General features: G+C 46.7%; 1 protein-coding gene across 12 annotated transcripts in view; it reads left to right on the top strand.

Annotated features, from left to right (window-relative positions):
- The first annotated feature begins 1,030 nt into the window (after positions 1-1,030).
- The window catches only part of TNRC6A (trinucleotide repeat containing adaptor 6A), a 187,042-nt gene continuing 169,167 nt past the window's right edge, over positions 1,031-18,905 (top strand). For 10 of the 12 annotated variants that reach the window (XM_050968535.1, XM_050968538.1, XM_050968537.1 and 7 more), the window contains exon 1: positions 6,083-6,223. In XM_050968535.1, coding sequence (XP_050824492.1) covers positions 6,098-6,223 — 126 coding nt within the window. In that variant the 5' untranslated portion in view covers positions 6,083-6,097. Of the gene's footprint in view, positions 1,100-6,082; positions 6,224-18,905 lie in introns of those variants that run through there. The other 2 variants (XM_050968534.1, XM_050968529.1) reach the window with 1 other exon arrangement.

Here is an 18,905-nt window from a genome sequence, read left to right as displayed (position 1 = left end):
TCTCAGCACTTCTTTGGCACAGTATGAGATGTAACCTACGCTCCTGCTTGGGTCTGGACGCTGCAGGATAGACGGGGCTGCCAGGGATGTGACTTGCCCTCCAGGACTCTGCAAGTGCTGCGACGTGTGTAGCGAATGTTACATGCGCATTTTCAAAGAGCTGGGGCAAGTGAGACGTGAGAATGAGAACATGGCACTTCTGACCCCAAAACTGTATTGTCCAGCAGCCTGAGGCCAAAACATTATTGAGAACGAGGGGATTTTTTGGGGTTTTGCCCCATTGTAGCTGCTCTGATGTAGCTGTGCTAGTGCAAACCTGTAGTGTGGATATGCTGCGTTGGCATGAAAAGTGACTTACACCTGGGGTTTGCGTCAGTGTAGGGCGCTGGTGCAGAACCCTCCCATCCCAGTGCGAACCAGGCTAAAGGTTAGTGCAGAGGTGCTAACCCACAGGGTAGGATGGGCTGTGTCCGATTGTTACTGTACAGCCCTCATCCTGCATTTCTTCTGGTCTAGGTGACAGAGTGGGGAAGGATACCAGGCACTGAAATAGATGTTTTGCTCCCTTTCTACAGCTAGTACATACATGGGAATCCTAAAATCAAAGGAACCCAAAACTGTGACCAAAATGCTCCCGTGTACGCTCCCCAGTTCACCCATTTGAGAGAAATGTGCCATTCAGACCTCAATATCCAAAGGGTTTGGGGCTGGAGTCTTTCATCTGCCCCCGACAGGGAACAAAGGAACTTCCCAGAACTCTTGGTGGAGTTTCTTCCCTACTCTGTGTGGGCCTGCAAGCCCGGCAGATGCTAGTGGGAAGAGAACATGCCTCGGAGGGCTGAACCTTGCTAAGGCTCCAGCATGACTGTCAGCGATCCCCTTTGATCCTGTTCCCACCAAGAGCTTTCGTTGTTTGGCTGGCCATGGAGCTGACACACTGAACGGATGCAAGAGCTTTCCATGCCAAATTCTCTGGGGAATGCTGCACACGCCCTGGAACTGAGTCAGTGCGCATTGTGCTTTATTGTAGGTAATGGAAGAGCTGTCAACCCATGCCCAGGCACACACAAACTGGGATCTCAGAAGTGAAGAGAAACAGGTAAGAGAAGGGAATCATCCTCCATCTAAAAACTGAGGGGTATGAGAAGCCAGCCATGGATCAGAAGAACTGCGAAAAGAATGAAACTTTGATGAGAGTCAATTCTCCGGGGCTTAAATTTTTGTGTCCACTGCGCCCTCCAATTAGAACTGTAACTATTAAAAGAAATACAGCAAAGGGAATAAAATGGATAAAAGAATAACTACCCTTTATGCGTTTAACTTGCTGTTGTATTAGGAATCCTCCCTTTTCCCCTGCAAACAATAAAATAGGGCCTTTTTCTGATGTATGGGCAGGTGGGGGAGGTTCTTGTTTTCTTCTTCCTTATTTTTAATTTAGAGCTATTGAGCCTGATTCTCAGCTGCCCCAAATTTGTGCTGGGGAATGCAGGGAGAAAGGGGGTTCTAGCCCTGTCTTCTGCTGATCCTGAAACAGTCCCTGGTGTAAGTTACGTGTCCTGGGGGCTGCTTTAAATGATACTCTGCTAGCTGGGGATCAGGGAGAGAGCCATGTGCTCTGCCCCAACCCTGACACACCCCTACACAAAGGGCAGGAAGCAGATGCCAGAGACCCAGCAGAGTCTGCTCTAGGACAGCCAGGGATCTCTTGTGTCAGGGCGAATCCTTTCCATCTACTTTGTTCTCTGGAGTTGGAGCTGAGAACCTAGTCTCAGCTTCCCTGGGTTTTTTTTGAGGACTCCTTGAAGGACTGGAGAGCTGCTGGGCCTATGACATTGTAAGACATTGTAAGAGACAAGTCTGAAACCTGGCTGTGGAGTGGGGAAGGGTTTTTACTTGTTTGCTTTCTTAGCAAAGACATCTGCATGTGGCTGACTTCACGCCCAGTGACTTCATGGGACCACTCACTGTGTGTGAAGGAAAGCACCAGTGTACATCTTTGCAGGACCAATGCCCTGGATTGTCCATGCATTTCTATGGTTCCCGCTGACCTATGACATGCCAGTGAAGCCAGTGGGGTGCTGTGTGGGGAGTAGGGAAGGATTTTTTCAATGGCAAACAATACAGATGATTTCAGTGAAAGCTGAGATTCTTTGGAAGAATGATTTAAAACTAAATTCTTAGAAGGATAAAATCCCTCAGCAAATTCCTAACACTTATGTTTGTTTTCCATGGTTGGGTTTGGTTAGCGCTGGGTCCCAATGGCTTTCTGTCTGTCTTATGCTGGTGGGAAGCTGATTTTGAACGGTTTCATTTGCTGCTGCTATCGAATACCTAGAATAAATGCAGAGGGGATGAGACTGATATACTGATGCATACCTCAGCATGGGGATGGTCGAATGTGTTGGAGGAGAGTGTGCATCCTTTAATAAATTAACACCCCCAAAAACCCCACTTCTCACTTCCTGTTGTCCTAGGATTCAGAGGCAGAAGCACCAGGACCACCTGACCAGGCTTTAGTTCCATTTCAGTGAGACCTACCCACCGTGGAACTAAAGCTGTTTCTTGGACCTGCTGCGAGCCTAACCTGCTCCACCTAGTTCTTAGAACACCCATAAACTGCCTGGAGCACTTTGCAGGGGAGAAGGAGGGTTTTACATAGGTTCTGGGGGGTTGGAACAGAAGATTTCTCTAGTGTAGACAAAGCCATTAATACAGGTGGCTCATTAACCCCCTAGAGAAGTAAGGAAGGTAGGAATGGCCTCTAGAAAGGATCTGGTTTGTGTTCGCTGAGCAGTCCCCAGTAAGAAGCCCTGGGAGCAGCCCAGGGTGTGTAGAAGGGTGAGCTGGCTTTTGTGTGCCCTGCATATGGAGTCGTGTGAGGAAGCCACCTGCTCACAAGTCTCTGTATGCAAATCTGATTTTTAACCAGCAGAGAGAAATCGATATGAATCAAATCATAAAAATGAATGAATATGTTAAAAGGACAAGCTGGGTCTATTTCAGCAATAACTCAGTGCTACCGGCATTAAAACCGTCTGCTCTGAATAATGACACTTCAGGAGCTCAAAGTCGCTTTGGGATTGCCATGACTATTAGTTATTTTATATTACTTTCTTCCAAATATTGGATTTCCTCCTTTTAAAATATGGCTGCACTTTACCTCATGCTGCAGTCTTCCTTATAGCCGTGTTTAATAACAGTGCTCTGTTGGGTTACCCCTCAAGTACAACAGGGCCACTCTAATATCCTGTGCCATTGACTGCTGCTGAATGCTCCAGGTATAGGCAGGTAAAAGAGTACCAGCTGTGCTGCTGATGAAGACTGCCGGCAGAGTGGGCTTGCTGAATGGGTCGGATGGAATGTGGCCTTACTTGCTATTGACTGATTTTTTTCCCCTGGCCTGTGAATGGACAGTGATAGCCCAGCTGGTGATGGTGCGAGGCGGGTCAGCCAGGAAATGGCTGGCTGCAAAAGGGTTTGCTAGGATTTGAAATATCTGTACATATTCGTTTCCTTCTTTAATGTGCAAGGTTTCTGTGTGATCTCACAAGGGTGCCGCCTAGTGTACACTAGTTCAGATTGCAGTTACACTTCGAGAAGAGCAGACCAGCCCAGAGTTGTTTTATGAGGCTATTCAGGAGCTTTACTCATGGCACTTCTGTCATAGCTGAAATTCTTTGGCTTCGCACTTTTCAGATACCTCTGAGTGGCTTTGGAGCCCACTTGCTCACTCATCAGTGAACGCCAGCATAACCAGAGATTTAGATGAATTTTACATGTGCATCTCTCATGGTTTCAGACCTGGTCAGAGCTGTGGCTGGTACCAGTCCATTTATTCTAGACAGATATTAGATTTTTTTAAAATGTTTCCCCTTTTGGCCCAAGTGCTGCAGCAAAGGGAAAACATGTTCCTCAGCTAAATAATGTCACATTTCCTGTGTCAGTTTATTATTAGTAACAATAAAGAATGTAAGGATCTGAAAGCGCTTTATGAGCATGAATTAATTCAGCCTCTTGATCCCTTATTGCATGGGAATCATTATTCCCATTTTACAAGTAGCAATACAGGGACTGAAGCACTAATTTAAGTGTCAAACTGGTTTTAAGTGCTTCAGTTTTTACTTGACCTGAGAAACCTTGGGGCTGATTTTCAGAGGTGCTGAGCTCCCAGAAATCCATCTGAAGTCAATGAAAGCTGGGGATGCTCAGCATCTGTAACGATCGGGTTTTCAAGTGTGTTGTGTTGGGCATCTCAAAATGGAGACAGTCAGAATTAATGGCCCAAGTTACAGTAAATCAATGGCTGATCTGGAAATTGAACCCAGGAGTCTTGGCTTTGAATTCACTGCTTGAAACCCCAATCCACACTAGAGCAGTTGTGCATGGCCAGTTGGTGTCTGAATATTTACCCTGTCCTCCCAGCAATACAACGCACACACTTAAGACATAAATGAAGTCTGGTGGCTAAGAGGCAAGGCGCGTGGTGCTGCATGAGTTGGCCAAGAGATTTCCCCCCCTGCCCAGGTATTCTTACTAGAGCTAGGACAAGCTGTTTGTGCAAACTCAAATCCTAGTAAAAAGCAACAGAGTCCTGTGGCACCTTATAGACTAACAGATGTATTGGAGCATGAGCTTTCGTGGGTGAATACCCACTTTGTCAGACGGCGAACCCCTTCTGGACAAGTTTTCCACCAGCTGCAGCATAGAAGAATCCATCCTCCTGCATGCAATTAGGTCTTCCACCTGTATGTGTCATAATTAGACCTTCTGACCCCTTCAGGACAGGACCCATGTGATCTTTCTATTCTGAGGTGATTCTGTTTCTCTTTCATTCTCAGTGTTTGTTTTTCCTTCCCTTTTATTTCTGTTCCTGCTGGGGATAGTCTTCTTAGCAGGATCTTTGTTCCTCAGCGGTGGATGCACGTTAGGAGACCATTCCCCTTCTGAAGCCCGGGCTGCTGCTGTTTCTGTAGCACGTCGAGCGCAGGGCACTTCACAGGGGGTGGGGAGGAGAATGGAGACCGCGACAGCAAGCAGAACACTGCATATAGATGCTGCTCCTGAAGTTGTGAAGTCAGCAGCCCAAAAATCCAGGATGTTGTGCATTAAAGCCACTAGCTGCCATTCTGTGCCCTGCTCTCTTCAAGGCCTCACAGAAGATCAGGGTGTTTTATGCACCCACCCCACAAAGCTGCCCTAAAATTGGTGCATGCAGCTCTGGTGGATCTCCCATATGAAGGGATTACTGGGATGGCATGGAGCCCCTGCAGTGGCCTCTACTCCCACCACCTCCTGGATGCTGGTAGACGGGTGTGGCCGGGAGAAGGAGGCCTGGTCTGGCTGCCCAGGAATCCCTGGCTTCTCTAATGGGCCCCTAGGACTCTTGTCAATTGGTGCAAGTTAGAGCTGCCCCCTGGCTGTTTTACTCAGCCCTGGGGCACCAGTCCAGCACAGAGCAGCCCCTGAAGTGGAGCAGTAGAAAAGGCCCCTTTGAGCAGCCAACTGTGGCTCTGTCCCCAAATCTGCTGCATTGCCACAAGCCCCCATTATCCTGCACTTGTGGGTGTCCTGCAGCCTTGCCTCATGCCTTGGACACAGGACATTCTCTAACCTGATCTGTCCCCCTCTGCCTAGTGACTCCCTCGCTTCCCTTCTTCCCCCCGCTACTGCTGGACCTGCCAAATGGCAGTTCAGTTCCCTGTGCCTAACCGAGCTCCTGCACGGTGTCCCCGCTGAATACCGGCACTGAAAGGGGTTAACAGCACAAAGTGCATTCTCTGGAAGCCTTTCTTGCCAAGCTCCCCTCCTGGTCTGTCCTTTGCCTGCGCTACCAAGTGGTTAATGTTTGTTGATTGCAGCACCATGCTCTGCTCTCAGTGCAGCTTTTGGATGCAGTGTGGCGCTTCTCAGTCTCCAGGGAACTCGTGGCATTTTGCCCAGATGGCATCAGTCTGTGTCTGAAGGACATAGCCCGGCGCCTACCGATCTCCGCAGCGGGAGCCTTAGCGACAGGTGATGCGGGGGCTCTGCTTCTGTCTCTGTTTGGGGTGGGGGGGAGCTCCTGCAAATGCCAGGCATCACCCTTTAATCTAGGTGAATGATCCTGTACCTGGCTGTAGCCTGGGATTCCTTTGTGTGGCGGAGAGCCAGCTGGGTGGGCTGGATCCAGTCGCTCCGGCAGGGGAGTGTGCTCACTTGGCTCCTTCTTCGACCAGCTGTGCAGGTAGGCTGAAAAATCCCTGTCCTGTTGATTGTCCCTGGGGTGCTGGCTGGCAGTGCCCGGGCTGCTGGCCAGCGCTGTCCGCTATTGCGCAGAGCACAGAGGGCACCTCAAACTGTCCCTAATTCTGTCAGCTGGAATGACGTTAACCCTTCCTGTGCTGGTGCCCCAGGTTGCCTGCGCTGCTGCTGCTCGGCTGACATAGGGATCCACTGCAGCTACCCATTAAATAGCTGCCTAGTCCCCGTTTCTCCCCTTCCTGCCCCACCAAGAGGGCTGAGAGAGAGAAAGGGGGCAGCGGGCTGGTGGTTATTGGTATGCAGGGCCTGGCTGTCATACAGCCGTGTAGCATGAGAACAAAAGACAAATACGTACCCCTGAGGCAGGAAGCCTGCTCGAAGGGGAGAGGGGCGTGATTGTAAGGCCAGCAGGGGCTGCTCCCAAGAAAGCTTGGGGCAGAGCTAAGGTGGTATTCATAAGTGGGTATTCATGTTTGTTTATGGTGGGGCCTGCTGGGTACGAGGCACTCTCCAAGGGGAGGGGTGGTCCATGCTCTGAGGATATGGCTGAACTGTGAGGGATTTGGGCGGGGAGAAGGGGAGGGCGTTCCACCCTGTGGGCCCATCACTGCAGCCACAAAGGCACGATCACAGGCCTTGCTGCAACGGGCGGATGGTGCACAGGGCAGGTCCTGTCTGCACAAAGGGCAGGGTTGGCACCAGGAAGGGCCATATAAGCCAGTCTGCATGTCACCTCTTGGCAGCGAGCACGAGTCAGAGCTGTGACCACTGCAGGCACAGAACAGCCCAGCCATGGGCCCTGCACATGGGGACTGAGGGTCCTGGAGCAGGGTGACCAGACAGCAAATGTGAAAAATCGGGACGGGGGTGGGGGTGGGGGGTAATAGGAGCCTATATAAGAAAAAGACCCAAAAATCAGGACTGTCCCTATAAAATCGGGACATCTAGTCACCTAGCCTGGAGCATCGTGTCCCAGTGTGCTGGGGGGGATGCCGAGTACGTGAGAGCTCCTTCGCACTCCCTGCAGCAAATTTCAAAGGCTGACTCCTGCAGGCAGCATCCGGCACACGCATGGTGTGGGGGTGACTGTTACTGATACAGCGTATTGCCACGACGCTAACTGAACCAGCAATTCCTTGACTCAATCCAAAGGCCAAATGTATTAATACAATTCTCATAGACTCATAGACTTTAGGTCAGAAGGGACCAATATGATCATCTAGTCTGACCTCCTGCACAAAGCAGGCCACAGAACCCTAGTCATCCACTTCTGTAACAAACCCCTAACCTATGTCCGAGTTATTGAAGTCTTCAAACTGTGGTTTGAAGACCTCAAGCTGCAGAGAATCCACCAGCAAGTGACCCATGCCCCACGCTGCAGAGGAAGGCAAAAAACCTCCAGGGCCTCTGCCAATCTGCCCCAGAGGAAAATTCCTTCCCGACCCCAAATATGGCGATCAGCTAAACCCTGAGCATGTGGGCAAGACTCGCCAGTCAGCACTCAGGAAAGAATTCTCTGCAGTAACTCAGATCCCATCCCATCCAACATCCCATCACAGACCACTGGGCATACTTATCTGCTGATAATCAAAGATCAATTGCCAAAATTAAGCTATCCCATCATACCATCCCTTCCATAAACTTATCAAGCTTAGTCTTAAAGCCAGATATGTCTTTTGCCCCCACTACTCCCCTTGGAAGGCTGTTCCAGAACTTCACTCCTTTAATGGTTAGAAACCTTCATCTAATTTCAAGTCTAAACTTCCTAGTGTCCAGTTTATACCCATTTGTTCTTGTGTCTACATTGGTACTAAGCTTAAATAATTCCTCTCCCTCCCTAATATTAATCCCTCTGATATATTTATAAAGAGCAAGCATATCCCCCCTCAACCTTCTTTTGGCTAGTCTAAACAAGCCAAGCTCTTTGAGTCTCCTTTCATAAGGCAGGTTTTCCATTCCTCGGATCATCCTAGTAGCCCGTCTCTGAACCTGTTCCAGTTTGAATTCATCCTTCTTAAACATGGGAGACCAGAACTGCACACAGTATTCCAGATGAGGTCTCACCAGTGCCTTATATAACGGAACTAACACCTCCTTATCTTTTTGCTCCAAACATGCCTAAAAAGCCTCAGCAATAAGCAATTTACTCCAGCCAAACAGCAACAAACATTTATCAGCATTTGATCAAGATACTTACAAACAGACTGAGCCCAGAGATGCTTAGACACATACTGGTTGGCTCCAACGTGGTCAGGAAGGTATTAGCAGCCTTTACATTTACTTTTTTTTAAACCCTTTAACAAACAAGTGATGTTATTGCCAATTATCAGACCTTAACGAAGGCCAGAGGAAGCAGTTTCTTATATAGCCAATTATTTACTGCACCTGGTACTCAGCTCACCGTGATTTATTGCTATTTCTTCAGTCCAAAGCTCAAAGAAGAGAAGCCTGGTATTTCAAAGGGTCACAACCACTCTTCTTTCTTACCAGCTCATTCTTTTTGATCATATGCTTTGGCCCTGTTCTTCATGCTGGCACCCCAACTCAATTTAAAACCACACTTCACCCAGGTCTAATGGGGTCTATGTTCCTACATTCCCTATCTTTAAACCCTCCATACAATGTGGGTTTTACTATGTCAAGCATTTCAAACATACTTCTGCAACTTGGCAAAATTGTATGCAACCACCAAACTGCAATATGAAATCAACACAGGAATTACCACAGTAACGTTAAGAATGTCCAAAACTTTAAATGACAACCTTCACCAGGAATGTAATCCCACAGTATGTGCTCGCTCTGCCTTTAAATCACCCTACTGCAATTTTAACTTTGCCTGTATTTCGCTTACATTATGGAAAACTGGTACAAATTATAAAAATCTTGCTATTTATCACCACGGGAAATTCAGGTCTGAAACAGCACAAAGGCCAGTGAAAATAACAGTCTCTGGGTCCATATAGGAAGTGATCCTTTCCAGCCACCACACAATACTTGCCATTCCCAGTATAGGAAGTTTTTACTTTACCAACTTCCCAGCATCTCAGCCACACTGTTCAATTTGCAAACAGGTTCCCAGAGTACACCCACAAGCTGGCAACTCCTTCTCAGCCATTACTCCTGCTCATATAAGTGTTGCCTTTGCACCACCACCACCCCTGGCCCTGCCCCAGCAAACAGCAGTACAAGTTTGGGGCTTTCCCAGACCTTGTCACTGTCTTCCAACAGTATCTGAGGAGGAAAAGCAAAACCCTTCCACGCCATGTGGGCTGCAGAGGTTTCACATATAACTTCATGGTATTGGACCCTTGTTAATTTCTGTACCTTGCACTAATTAGTACGACCTCCCTTATTTATAGCTTACTTCTGTAGTAATAACAGAGGGCAACCTTCCTTGTTCTTTGTCACTTAAAGCTGCTTTTTACTTTATATAACACATTTCCACTATATAACATCATTGCTTTTGCTTTTTACTTTTCGCAATAGCATATTAACTGTTTCATACATTTAGAAAAACCATTTACAACATCACAGATCATAAACAATTAAAAGTTCTGTATTGATACATTCTTTGCTTCGTTGTTTTTTAAAATGCAATGCAATTCTCTAGGTGCTAATTCTTGCTGAAACACTTGTTCATTTCACAGATGCAATACTTCTGCTGCTAGCTTGTTAAAATGCTTGGTCACGTTCCCACAGAGTCTCTATCACTTGGTTTCAGAGCGACATCCTGGTCTTAAACAGTTCAGCTTCCATGCCAATTGTATTAAGTTCCGTCCAGTTCTGTTGCTGCCCCATCTTAGCTGTTTCATGCATTTAAAGTTTATAGTTTTGTCAATAAAGTCCCTTGAATAGTTTTTAACCCTTTTTGACCAAATTTCAGTGACCGCAAATTACTGAAATTCAGTAACTCTGGTATGTGCATAAACTGAACATTATTATACAATGTTTCTCTAATAGATTTAACCTTTTCCAGTCTAGGGCATTTCAATTTTTCTTTCTTTACATTTTTATACAATTGAGCAAAATTATTTTTTTTCCATTTACAAACCAGCCCCATACAGGTTTATCACTCCTGGAATAAAATGTACTTTTGAACAAATCTTTTGGATAGTATTTTTAATGGTTAAGCTCCATTTCTTATACTCACTGATCTTCCTCAGTACTGGGTGGTTCCTGCTCGCAAAGGATACCGGCATGTGGAGCCTCGATAGGATTTTAATTAAGTAACATCTCGTTTGCATTTCTTTTAGCCCTTTTACACTCCATATTCCACAGGAATGCACATTCCTTTTATAATTTATCCCCACCCTTTAGTTGCCATAAAGACGTTAGCAAAATTAATTTTGAAATGTAATTATTTGTTTTGTGCTTAGAGTTCCCGTGTACCCAGTGTCACCAACTCTCATGATTTTCTCATAATCATTATATTTTTTCTTAAAGCCCCAGCTCCTGGAGTCAGGTGGATATGTGATCATTTAAATCTTCTGTCTTACAGAAAAATTAAGTTTCTAGCCCTCATGGCTATGGAGAAAGCTTCAAAATGTGACCCCAGTGCCCCCTAAAGGCTCAAAAAGCAGAAGGCAAATAAAAAGACCCCCAAATCTAGTATTTTTATATATAATCTCATGATTTTAAAGCCAATCTCATGATTTTTGAACATGTGGGGTTGACAATACTGTGTACCCCCATCAAAATGATTGATCACTCAGAGTCTCCTTAAAGCTCACAGTGTTCCTAACATCGCTTCTCTTGTGCCACCACCCTGCCGTTATTGTGTCTCTAATTTTTCATTCTCCAGATGCTTTTTTTAGCTGCTGTTTTCTTACTGAGCAAGGATCATGTCTCTCCCCACAATTCCAGTTCTGGCTGCCACAGCCACCACCACATCCATTAGTCTTTATTTAAAAAGATGTTGAACTTTATAAAAGCATTGAGATACCGAAAGGCTTAAAGGCTAAATAACACTAGCTACCTATGTTTGGCATGAAAGAAAGAAAAGAATGTAGCAAAGACTGCCAGGAACCCTTGGCAACTGCCCAAAAAGTGTCTGTCAGTTTTGTAACTGAATGAAAGATTCAAAAGGAATTTTTAGTGGAATCTTTTAAAAGCCAATTTATTTTACACATACAAAAGAGGGTTTTATAAGCACAGAGTTTTGTTTTTTAAACCTTACATAACTACACAAAGGTATTTGCATTTCTTGTAAACCTGTTTGCTCAGTGCCCCTTGCATTGCACCAATTTTATGTATTTTATATTTTTTTAAAATACAACTGTCCCCAGATTACATTCCCTCCTTGTACATTCACAGGCAATCAAGCACAAATGGAAACCTTTTCTTTTAATGATTTTGACTAAATTGTCCAGAGTCAAACAATTTAAATCTGTGTCTCTGTGCCTGCAACGGCCAGCACAATTGATTGTTTGCAGATACCTGCATCGGGAAGGACCCATCGCCTTTACCTTTATTCTGAAGAAATTTTGGGAGGCGGGGGGGGGGGATTACGGTGGTGGTGGTTACCTCCCCTTTGCATACTTAGTTTTACAGTATTACAAAAGGGGTTCGCCATCCATGACTGCACCCAGTTATACCGCTGCAACTGGGTTCTGTTATTAACCCACACATCTTCTTTTCCCTTCTCACTTAATGTTGCTTCCAGTACTTTTACTGCATCAGCCTGCTTAATCCCTCCAGCATGCTGCAAAGTAGTTACTGTCTGCATAAAGGCTCCCTTTAACTCCTCACTCCTTTCCCTTAAATCACTCACTGATCTCCCAGAGTGACGCATCTCAGCCCATTTCTCTCGCAGCTCTGAGCTTATCTTTGTGTTTTTTTGCACTCACCCTTTAGTTACAATTACTGCTCTCTGTATGGTTGCCCATGGGCCTTATTGTTCAAATTTTCCATGTTATTCAGCGGATCTCTCCCATGCTCTGCTAAGCATTCCTTTGCGGGGGAGCCACTGTACCTCCCTCCTTTCCCCATCCCTTACTGAATTTCTCTTGAGGCGAGAATTCAGTACCGGCCTGGGAAGACAGGTCATTGCCTGTTCTGTCTGGGGGTTTAAAACAACTGAAATTAACATCCATGGGAGTCCCTTCCAGGGTCCTGCCCCTGGTCAAATGCTGCTGGGACCCAAGTCTCCAGGGTGTGTCTTACCCACTGACCTTGGCTCTCTGCTCCTGGCATTGTTTGCATTGACATTTGCTTGAGCTGTATAAACTCCCGTCCCAAGTGCCCGTACGCCATGCCGGCGTTTGCCTTGCCTCCTTTTTCTGTTGGCCTGAGGGACGTTTCCCTTCAGTGAGTCAGAAGCCTTATGTGCACTAGCATTTTCCAACACCCCCCAGAAGCATGCTAGTGTAGACAAGGCGTGAGTGTCTTTCCTACCCTTACGGGTTAGAGAAGATGGTGGTAAGAGTGCTGGCTGCCGGCACACTCTGCCCCGTTCCTGCCACTGCTTTCACTGCACCATTGGGTGAAGTTGACGTGGTGATTGTTTTCCCGGTGGCTCTGTACAATACAGAGGCTCTGTTGCTAAGTGAGGGGGCTTGCAGGGGGCTGATGCAAGCCTGTGCCCCATTTGTTTCTGGAGCCTGATCTATTTAATAAAGACCTAAAGGGGTTGGGGCCTTGTTGTCCCCGGGGGCCAGCGCTCACCCAGTGTGATAACTCGCCAGCTGAGGTGAGGCACTGGAGCTGACAGCCTCTGGCTTGGAGGGGAGGGGGCTCCTGGCCTGGTGTTCTCACCAAGGGGGCTTTGACTTTGCAACTCATTTTATGCCTTGGTCTTGGCCCGAGACTGAATGTCCAGGCCCATCTGTTCTTCCCGCCCTTTGAGAGTAGGGAGGGACTAATTGGTGATTTCTGTTTGACTGATGGGGCAGCTCAGTGTCTCTTGGAGAAGGCTGATGAATAGCTGTAGCACTTGTGACATTACTCAGGGTTCAATCTGGACTGTTGAAAAGCTGCATCCCCTCAGTTCTCCAACCTGGGGTGGCTTTTACACTGCTTCACTGTGAGCCTTACCACTCCTGGTGTCCACACATACCACCTCCAGCCTATAAATCGCTCCTCGTTATATGCATGCTAGAGCCAGCCACTCATGAATTATCCTGCAGGGCAACATCAGTGAACGCCCAGTTCCGGACTTTCCCCCAGAAATGTGTGTTTTGTACTGCCCAGCTCTCTCCTGGGCGACACAAGCACATATCAAATCTGTCATTTTATTGCTAGAAAATGATATGCACAAGCCCTGTTATCTCCAGTGGAGGTTCCCAAACACTTTGATCCCAAACACACTGATAAAACAATAAAACAAGTTTTATTAACTAGAAAAGATAGATTTTAAGGGACTATAAGTAATTAGGCATAAAAGTCAGAATTGGTTACAAGAAAATAAAAGTAAAGCACAGCTAATACCTAACTTAACCAGTTAAGCGAATTCAAAGCAAATGTCTCTCTCGCCACATGTTACAGCAGTCTGGCTGTATTCCTTTCAGTCAGGATCTCTCCCCCAATCCAGTGCTGCTTCTTTTGTTCTTCAGGTGTTGTCAATGCCATGAGCAGAGAGAGAGGGAGATTATTTGGAGCATCTGCTCCCCTTTTTTATAGCTCTTTCGCTTTTTTGAGAATCATCTCCAGCTGAGGTTCAGAAAATGGAAAGTCTTTGTGGACAGGAACCCCCAGCTGTTTCTTTGTCAAGATGTAGATGTTCACCCACATCCTCTTTCTTGCCAAAGGATGGCCACTTAACCAAGTGATGGTCCATTTAATTTTGTTGACACTTGGCTGTGGTGTCAACTAGCCTTCTGCTCTGTGGAACTGGTTTGTGACTGCTCTCCAGCCTTGGAACATAGTAGAATCTTATAACTTTACATACAGTGTTGTCATACATATTTTATCAGGACACTAATGATCAGCAAATTATGAGTTTTTAAATGATGCCTCACAAGGCATACTTTGTATGAAATTTAGCATAGTCTGTAAAAGGCATGAATATGGGGATACAGACTGTTACAGTATTGGACCTGAGTTCCTGGTTATGATGCATTTGCATGTTTATTATCTTTAAAAATGAAATAAATAACTCTTATACATTTCCTGAACCAGCTTCACCATATCCTCTCCTTCTGGCTGCTCCAACAAGCTAATATTTTACGAGTCAGGAGACTTTCATAGTCACTTCGTGTCTAAAGCCAGAAGGGACTGAGAGATCATCTAATCTGGCCTTGTGCATGTCACAGGCTGTTAATTTTCACCCGAGTACCCCTGTATTAATCCCAAAGACTTAGTTAGGCTAAAGTGTTTCAATCCTTCAGAGACAGAACTGTGCTGTGCTCAGAGAACAGGAGAGACCAAGGGCCCCCCCATGCCAGAGGCCCCTCGTGGCAGGGAATCAATCAGATGAGAGGATTCTGGCCTGCCCTGATGTTGAAGTGGTTCCAGCGCGGTTAGCTGAAGTTGCCCGTTATTGCCTGCTCCACGGCATGCTGGAGGAGCATGTAGTGTGGGCCACATCTCGACAGGTGTGGATGCAAAGGTGTTTGTACAAACCTCAAGAAGCTGCATGGTGCAGTGCCCTAGAAGGTCCTTGGAATGTGCATATCCACATAACCCACTGCTTCCCCCAGGGACTTAAATCCCACATCCTGCCCTGAGCCCTGTGAGTTACTGCCTCCGCAGGACCGCTGGCTTTCCTACCTTCCTGTTGCCTTCTTCTTTCGTCTTAGGGGAAGGTTTATTTTACAGTCCGAGGTGTGGGAGCAGAGACAGATAGAGCTCACCATAGTGTTGGCACATGGGAACAGATTGCTGAGAGCTGCATGATCACCGTGGCCTGGCTCTGGGGCTGCCCAGCCGTGCCGGCATGGGCGGCGGGTATCATAGGCAGGGGGAGGCTGTGCTTCCCCAAACAGCCTAGCATGTGCCCACCCACGCTGCATCCCCAGGCCTGCAGTTCCCAGCACTCTTCCCTGGGCTGGCCCAGGCTGGCCGGGACTGGCCTGTCAGCCTTCCGCAGGGACTCAGGGCAGCCGCTGCTGGGGCCGTGCTGCCCGGCACTCTAAGGCTGGGACCTTACCAACCGGCGCTGGGGCCGGGGGCTGCGGTGGGGGTGCTCATTTGTGCATACACCTGTGTCCATCACCCAAGGGAATCAGAACCGATAACCTGTGTGTCATGTGTCCTATACTGCTAATGGAGATTCTCACTTAGTGCTAGTGGTGTAGGGGGTCTATGTATTTAGAGCAAGAGGAGGTGAATTTTGTGGTTCACAGGGCCAAAGCAAAAAGGTAAAATAATTAATGTCTGTGTTAAGCCACTCTCCCATCCTGCCACTGTGTGTCTCCTATAAGTCATGGCTCTGGGTCTTCTGTCTCTTATTTATTCATCTGTTCAGCAGCCCTGCCCTGCAGTACCTGGGTCCGGAGAACCGTGACTTGCTCAGACTAGGTATGTCCATATGCCACTTGGCACAACAGCAAGTAGTTCTGGGCAGTTAGCAGGGTACCGTACCACCGGCCTCCCGTCTGAACTGATCTCCCCTAACCTGCCCCAGCTTCCTCTCACTGCTCATGGAGAGTGCTGCCAGCTTTCATCTGTGCTGCGTTTGAACTCCCACTCTCAGTGACTCCTCTTTGCGGGGGTCTTGGCTCCAGTTCAGGCATCTGAATTCCCTCTCTGCCTAATCCCCCTCCAACTCAGCTCCCATCTGACACAGCCTGGCTCCAGCTCTGGGTCACCACTGCATCCCCCTTACGATACCTTTCGGAGCACCCTTGGTCAGCTCCTCCTCAACAATTAGTCTTGCCAAGGCAGTGGAATGGTCTCTATTCACTCCCGACTCCAGCCCATCTGATGCTCTCAGAAAGCACAACAAGCCCGTTACATGAGTAACGACGCAGAAGGAATTAACTGACGGAAATGAACTTTGCTCCTAAGTGGCATTACATCCACCCTTACCCTTCCCTCTCTGACCCCTAAGCCAAGAGGCTTGGCTAGCTGGCCGCATGTGCTCCGCATGACCTGCTGCTTTCTGAGCCTCGCAAAGAGCACAATTGTTATAACTCTGCTAGGGTGAGGCGGCTGCAAACCGCCTGCTACTGATATCTAGGATTTCAGTATTTCCCTGAAACGCAAGCGGCTGATTTAATACAAAATGAAAATGGGGTTCCCCCTGCGTGCTGCCAGTCGCCTGGTCCTTCTGCTGTGTTTCAGTAAAGCCTCAGCACAGCTTTGGACACCTATTTCCAGTGTTTGTCGGTGTGCCAGGAATGCAAATGAACCCGCCTGCATGGTCTTACTGTGCAGCAAACTGCAAAATATATTTGTCCTGCATGTGAAGTCATTAATGGTTTAGGGGAATTGAGCGAATTACATTGATGCTATTGCCCAATTAGTTAAACTAATTGAGAAGTAACGATGACTATCGGAGACTTTGCATTCTGGCTGCTCCACAGCAGGCTCTGTGAGCTCCCTTCATTGCTATCTGCATTCAGAACCAACCCTATTGTATAAATTGGTCCATATCTGAATTTCCCTCAGGTAGATGAGAATATTTCTGATCTGCTGCTTGATTTTCACAGGGAAAATCTTATTGGTGTTTATTGATGTGATTTTGTGTGTCTACATACATGTGTAAAACTAAAATTTCAATTTAAAATTGCAACTGCAGAATGAAGTGGGTGTATGTTTGTGCAGCCTGGTCACTGAATTGTGGAACAAGTCACCTGTCGTCGGGATTCCATTCCCTGTTTTCTATAGTTCACGTTCATTTTGTGGCTGCTGCTGCTGTTTTTGCTGTGATTGTTGTATATATTGCTGTAGCCTCATTAGCAATCCTGCAAGTGTCTGTGGGTTTGTAACAGGAGGTGATTTATAATTTTGTAGCGGGATTTGGGCAGATTTGTATGTCTAGGATCAGAATTTTTATTACTTTTTTTCATTAAAAATTTACAAATAATACTAAATGCTGTGTTCAAAATTGCACCAAAAATTTTCCTGTGAATTTTTTTGGTTACGTTCAGCGTATTGTTAAAACAATAGGGGAAAAACCCCACACCCCACTGAGGAACGTCTGCAGGACAGATGCACCCTGTGCTTTGTATGGACCGGGTGCTCTATGGGTTGAAAATGGATGTGTGCGCTATTGAGTTATGCTTTCTCTGGTATTCTGTGTGACAGATTACAGCTTGATAGCGCTGCAAACATTGAATAGCAACAGAGGCGTTAATTTAGTTATTAACAAAGGATGGAATTCAAATGATGCTGGCGCGGCTCCAAGTGGCAGGAGCTTGCGAGGAGGGTGTATTAAATATTCATCGAAATCTTGGCATTTCATTCGCTTCTTTCCCCCCGCCCCTCCCTCCAAAAAATTTAGTTCTAAAGGTTAGACGTCTGCTTCAAAATTAATTATTTCATTAACCTGTTATAAATTAAATTTTTACAACTAAGTTTTTTAGGGTTGATTCTAAATGGTTCTTAGTGGCACTTCATCAGGTTTGCTTGTCACGTGACTCATGACCTTGATCATGTGACAGTACAGACTGATGCTAAAGGCAGCATGTGACCCTAAATGCTACGTGAGCTCAAAAAAAAATTTAAATACAAAAATATAAGCAAGTCTCTCTCTCCTTTTTTTTTTTCACCAGCCCTTTTATAGCTCACTCCCTACCTTTAGTCTTGAGAGATCCTGTAGGTTTAGAAAGCTCCCTGCCACAAATCGTCTGCCAGACCTGGGTAGCAACGTGCCACAGAAGTGCGCTACAAAATCCTGCCCTCTCATTTTGCATCACGACTCCCAATTTGGTAAGTTAACGGATACTTTGAGCAATTAATTTGCGCAGCTTTCCCGGAGTAACTCATTAGCATGCATGGTGCAAAGCCAAGTGTAAATATGCGTGCAATCTCATCAAATAAATGTGAAGGCGCCCTCTCCATGAGATCTGCTGTCAAGCCCAGGAGAGAGGAGATGAACATGCCTCGCTGTAGATGAAGCATTTCTTTACATTTTAGCAGAAGGCTTCGGGTTGGGGATTTTAATTTGTTTAATTTTTTGGTACCCATTTTCTGGTTTTTTCTCTCTCCGTGGAGCCTCCATGGCAGAGTTCTAGTGATTGAATTGGTACCAATATTGTGACGCTCTGTGATGGAATGCTTCCATCTGGGAGTCAGACAGACAGTCTCACGGCCGCTGCCTGTTAGTGCTCTGATGTTGTGATCAAAATTATTTCTCCTGTGTGGGTCTGGTTTTTATATTTCGCGTCCGGGTGCTTCTTGGTGACAAATTGTTGGAGCAGGGGTGATCCGTGCTGGTCGCGGACATTGTTCTGCTCCGTCAGCGCTGGGCTGTCCTCCTGAAGTGGCAGTTCGCAGACAATGCTCGTTTTATTTCGGCATTAAACGGTTCCAGCAGCACCGAAATAAAAGTGCAAGTTAGCCAGTGTCTCGGTGCTCCTCCTGAGTAATATCCCTGCAAGGGGTGGGGCTGCTCATTTACTCGGGCTGATTCTGCAGAATAATGAACTGCCCTGCAAATATACTTGGCAAAGAACAGAGGGCTGCATCTTTAATTACGTGAGTGCCATTCCCAGCGCCGCTCCAAGTCCAAGTTTAAAAGGACCCTGCGAGACCCACTTCCCAGGTTTGCAGGCTTTAGGCGA

The sequence above is a fragment of the Gopherus flavomarginatus genome, chromosome 9 (genome assembly GCF_025201925.1).
Source record: "Gopherus flavomarginatus isolate rGopFla2 chromosome 9, rGopFla2.mat.asm, whole genome shotgun sequence".
NCBI lineage: Eukaryota > Metazoa > Chordata > Testudines > Testudinidae > Gopherus > Gopherus flavomarginatus.
The sequence above is the reverse complement of the archived record's forward strand: the minus strand, read 5'-3'. Positions and strand labels throughout refer to the sequence as shown.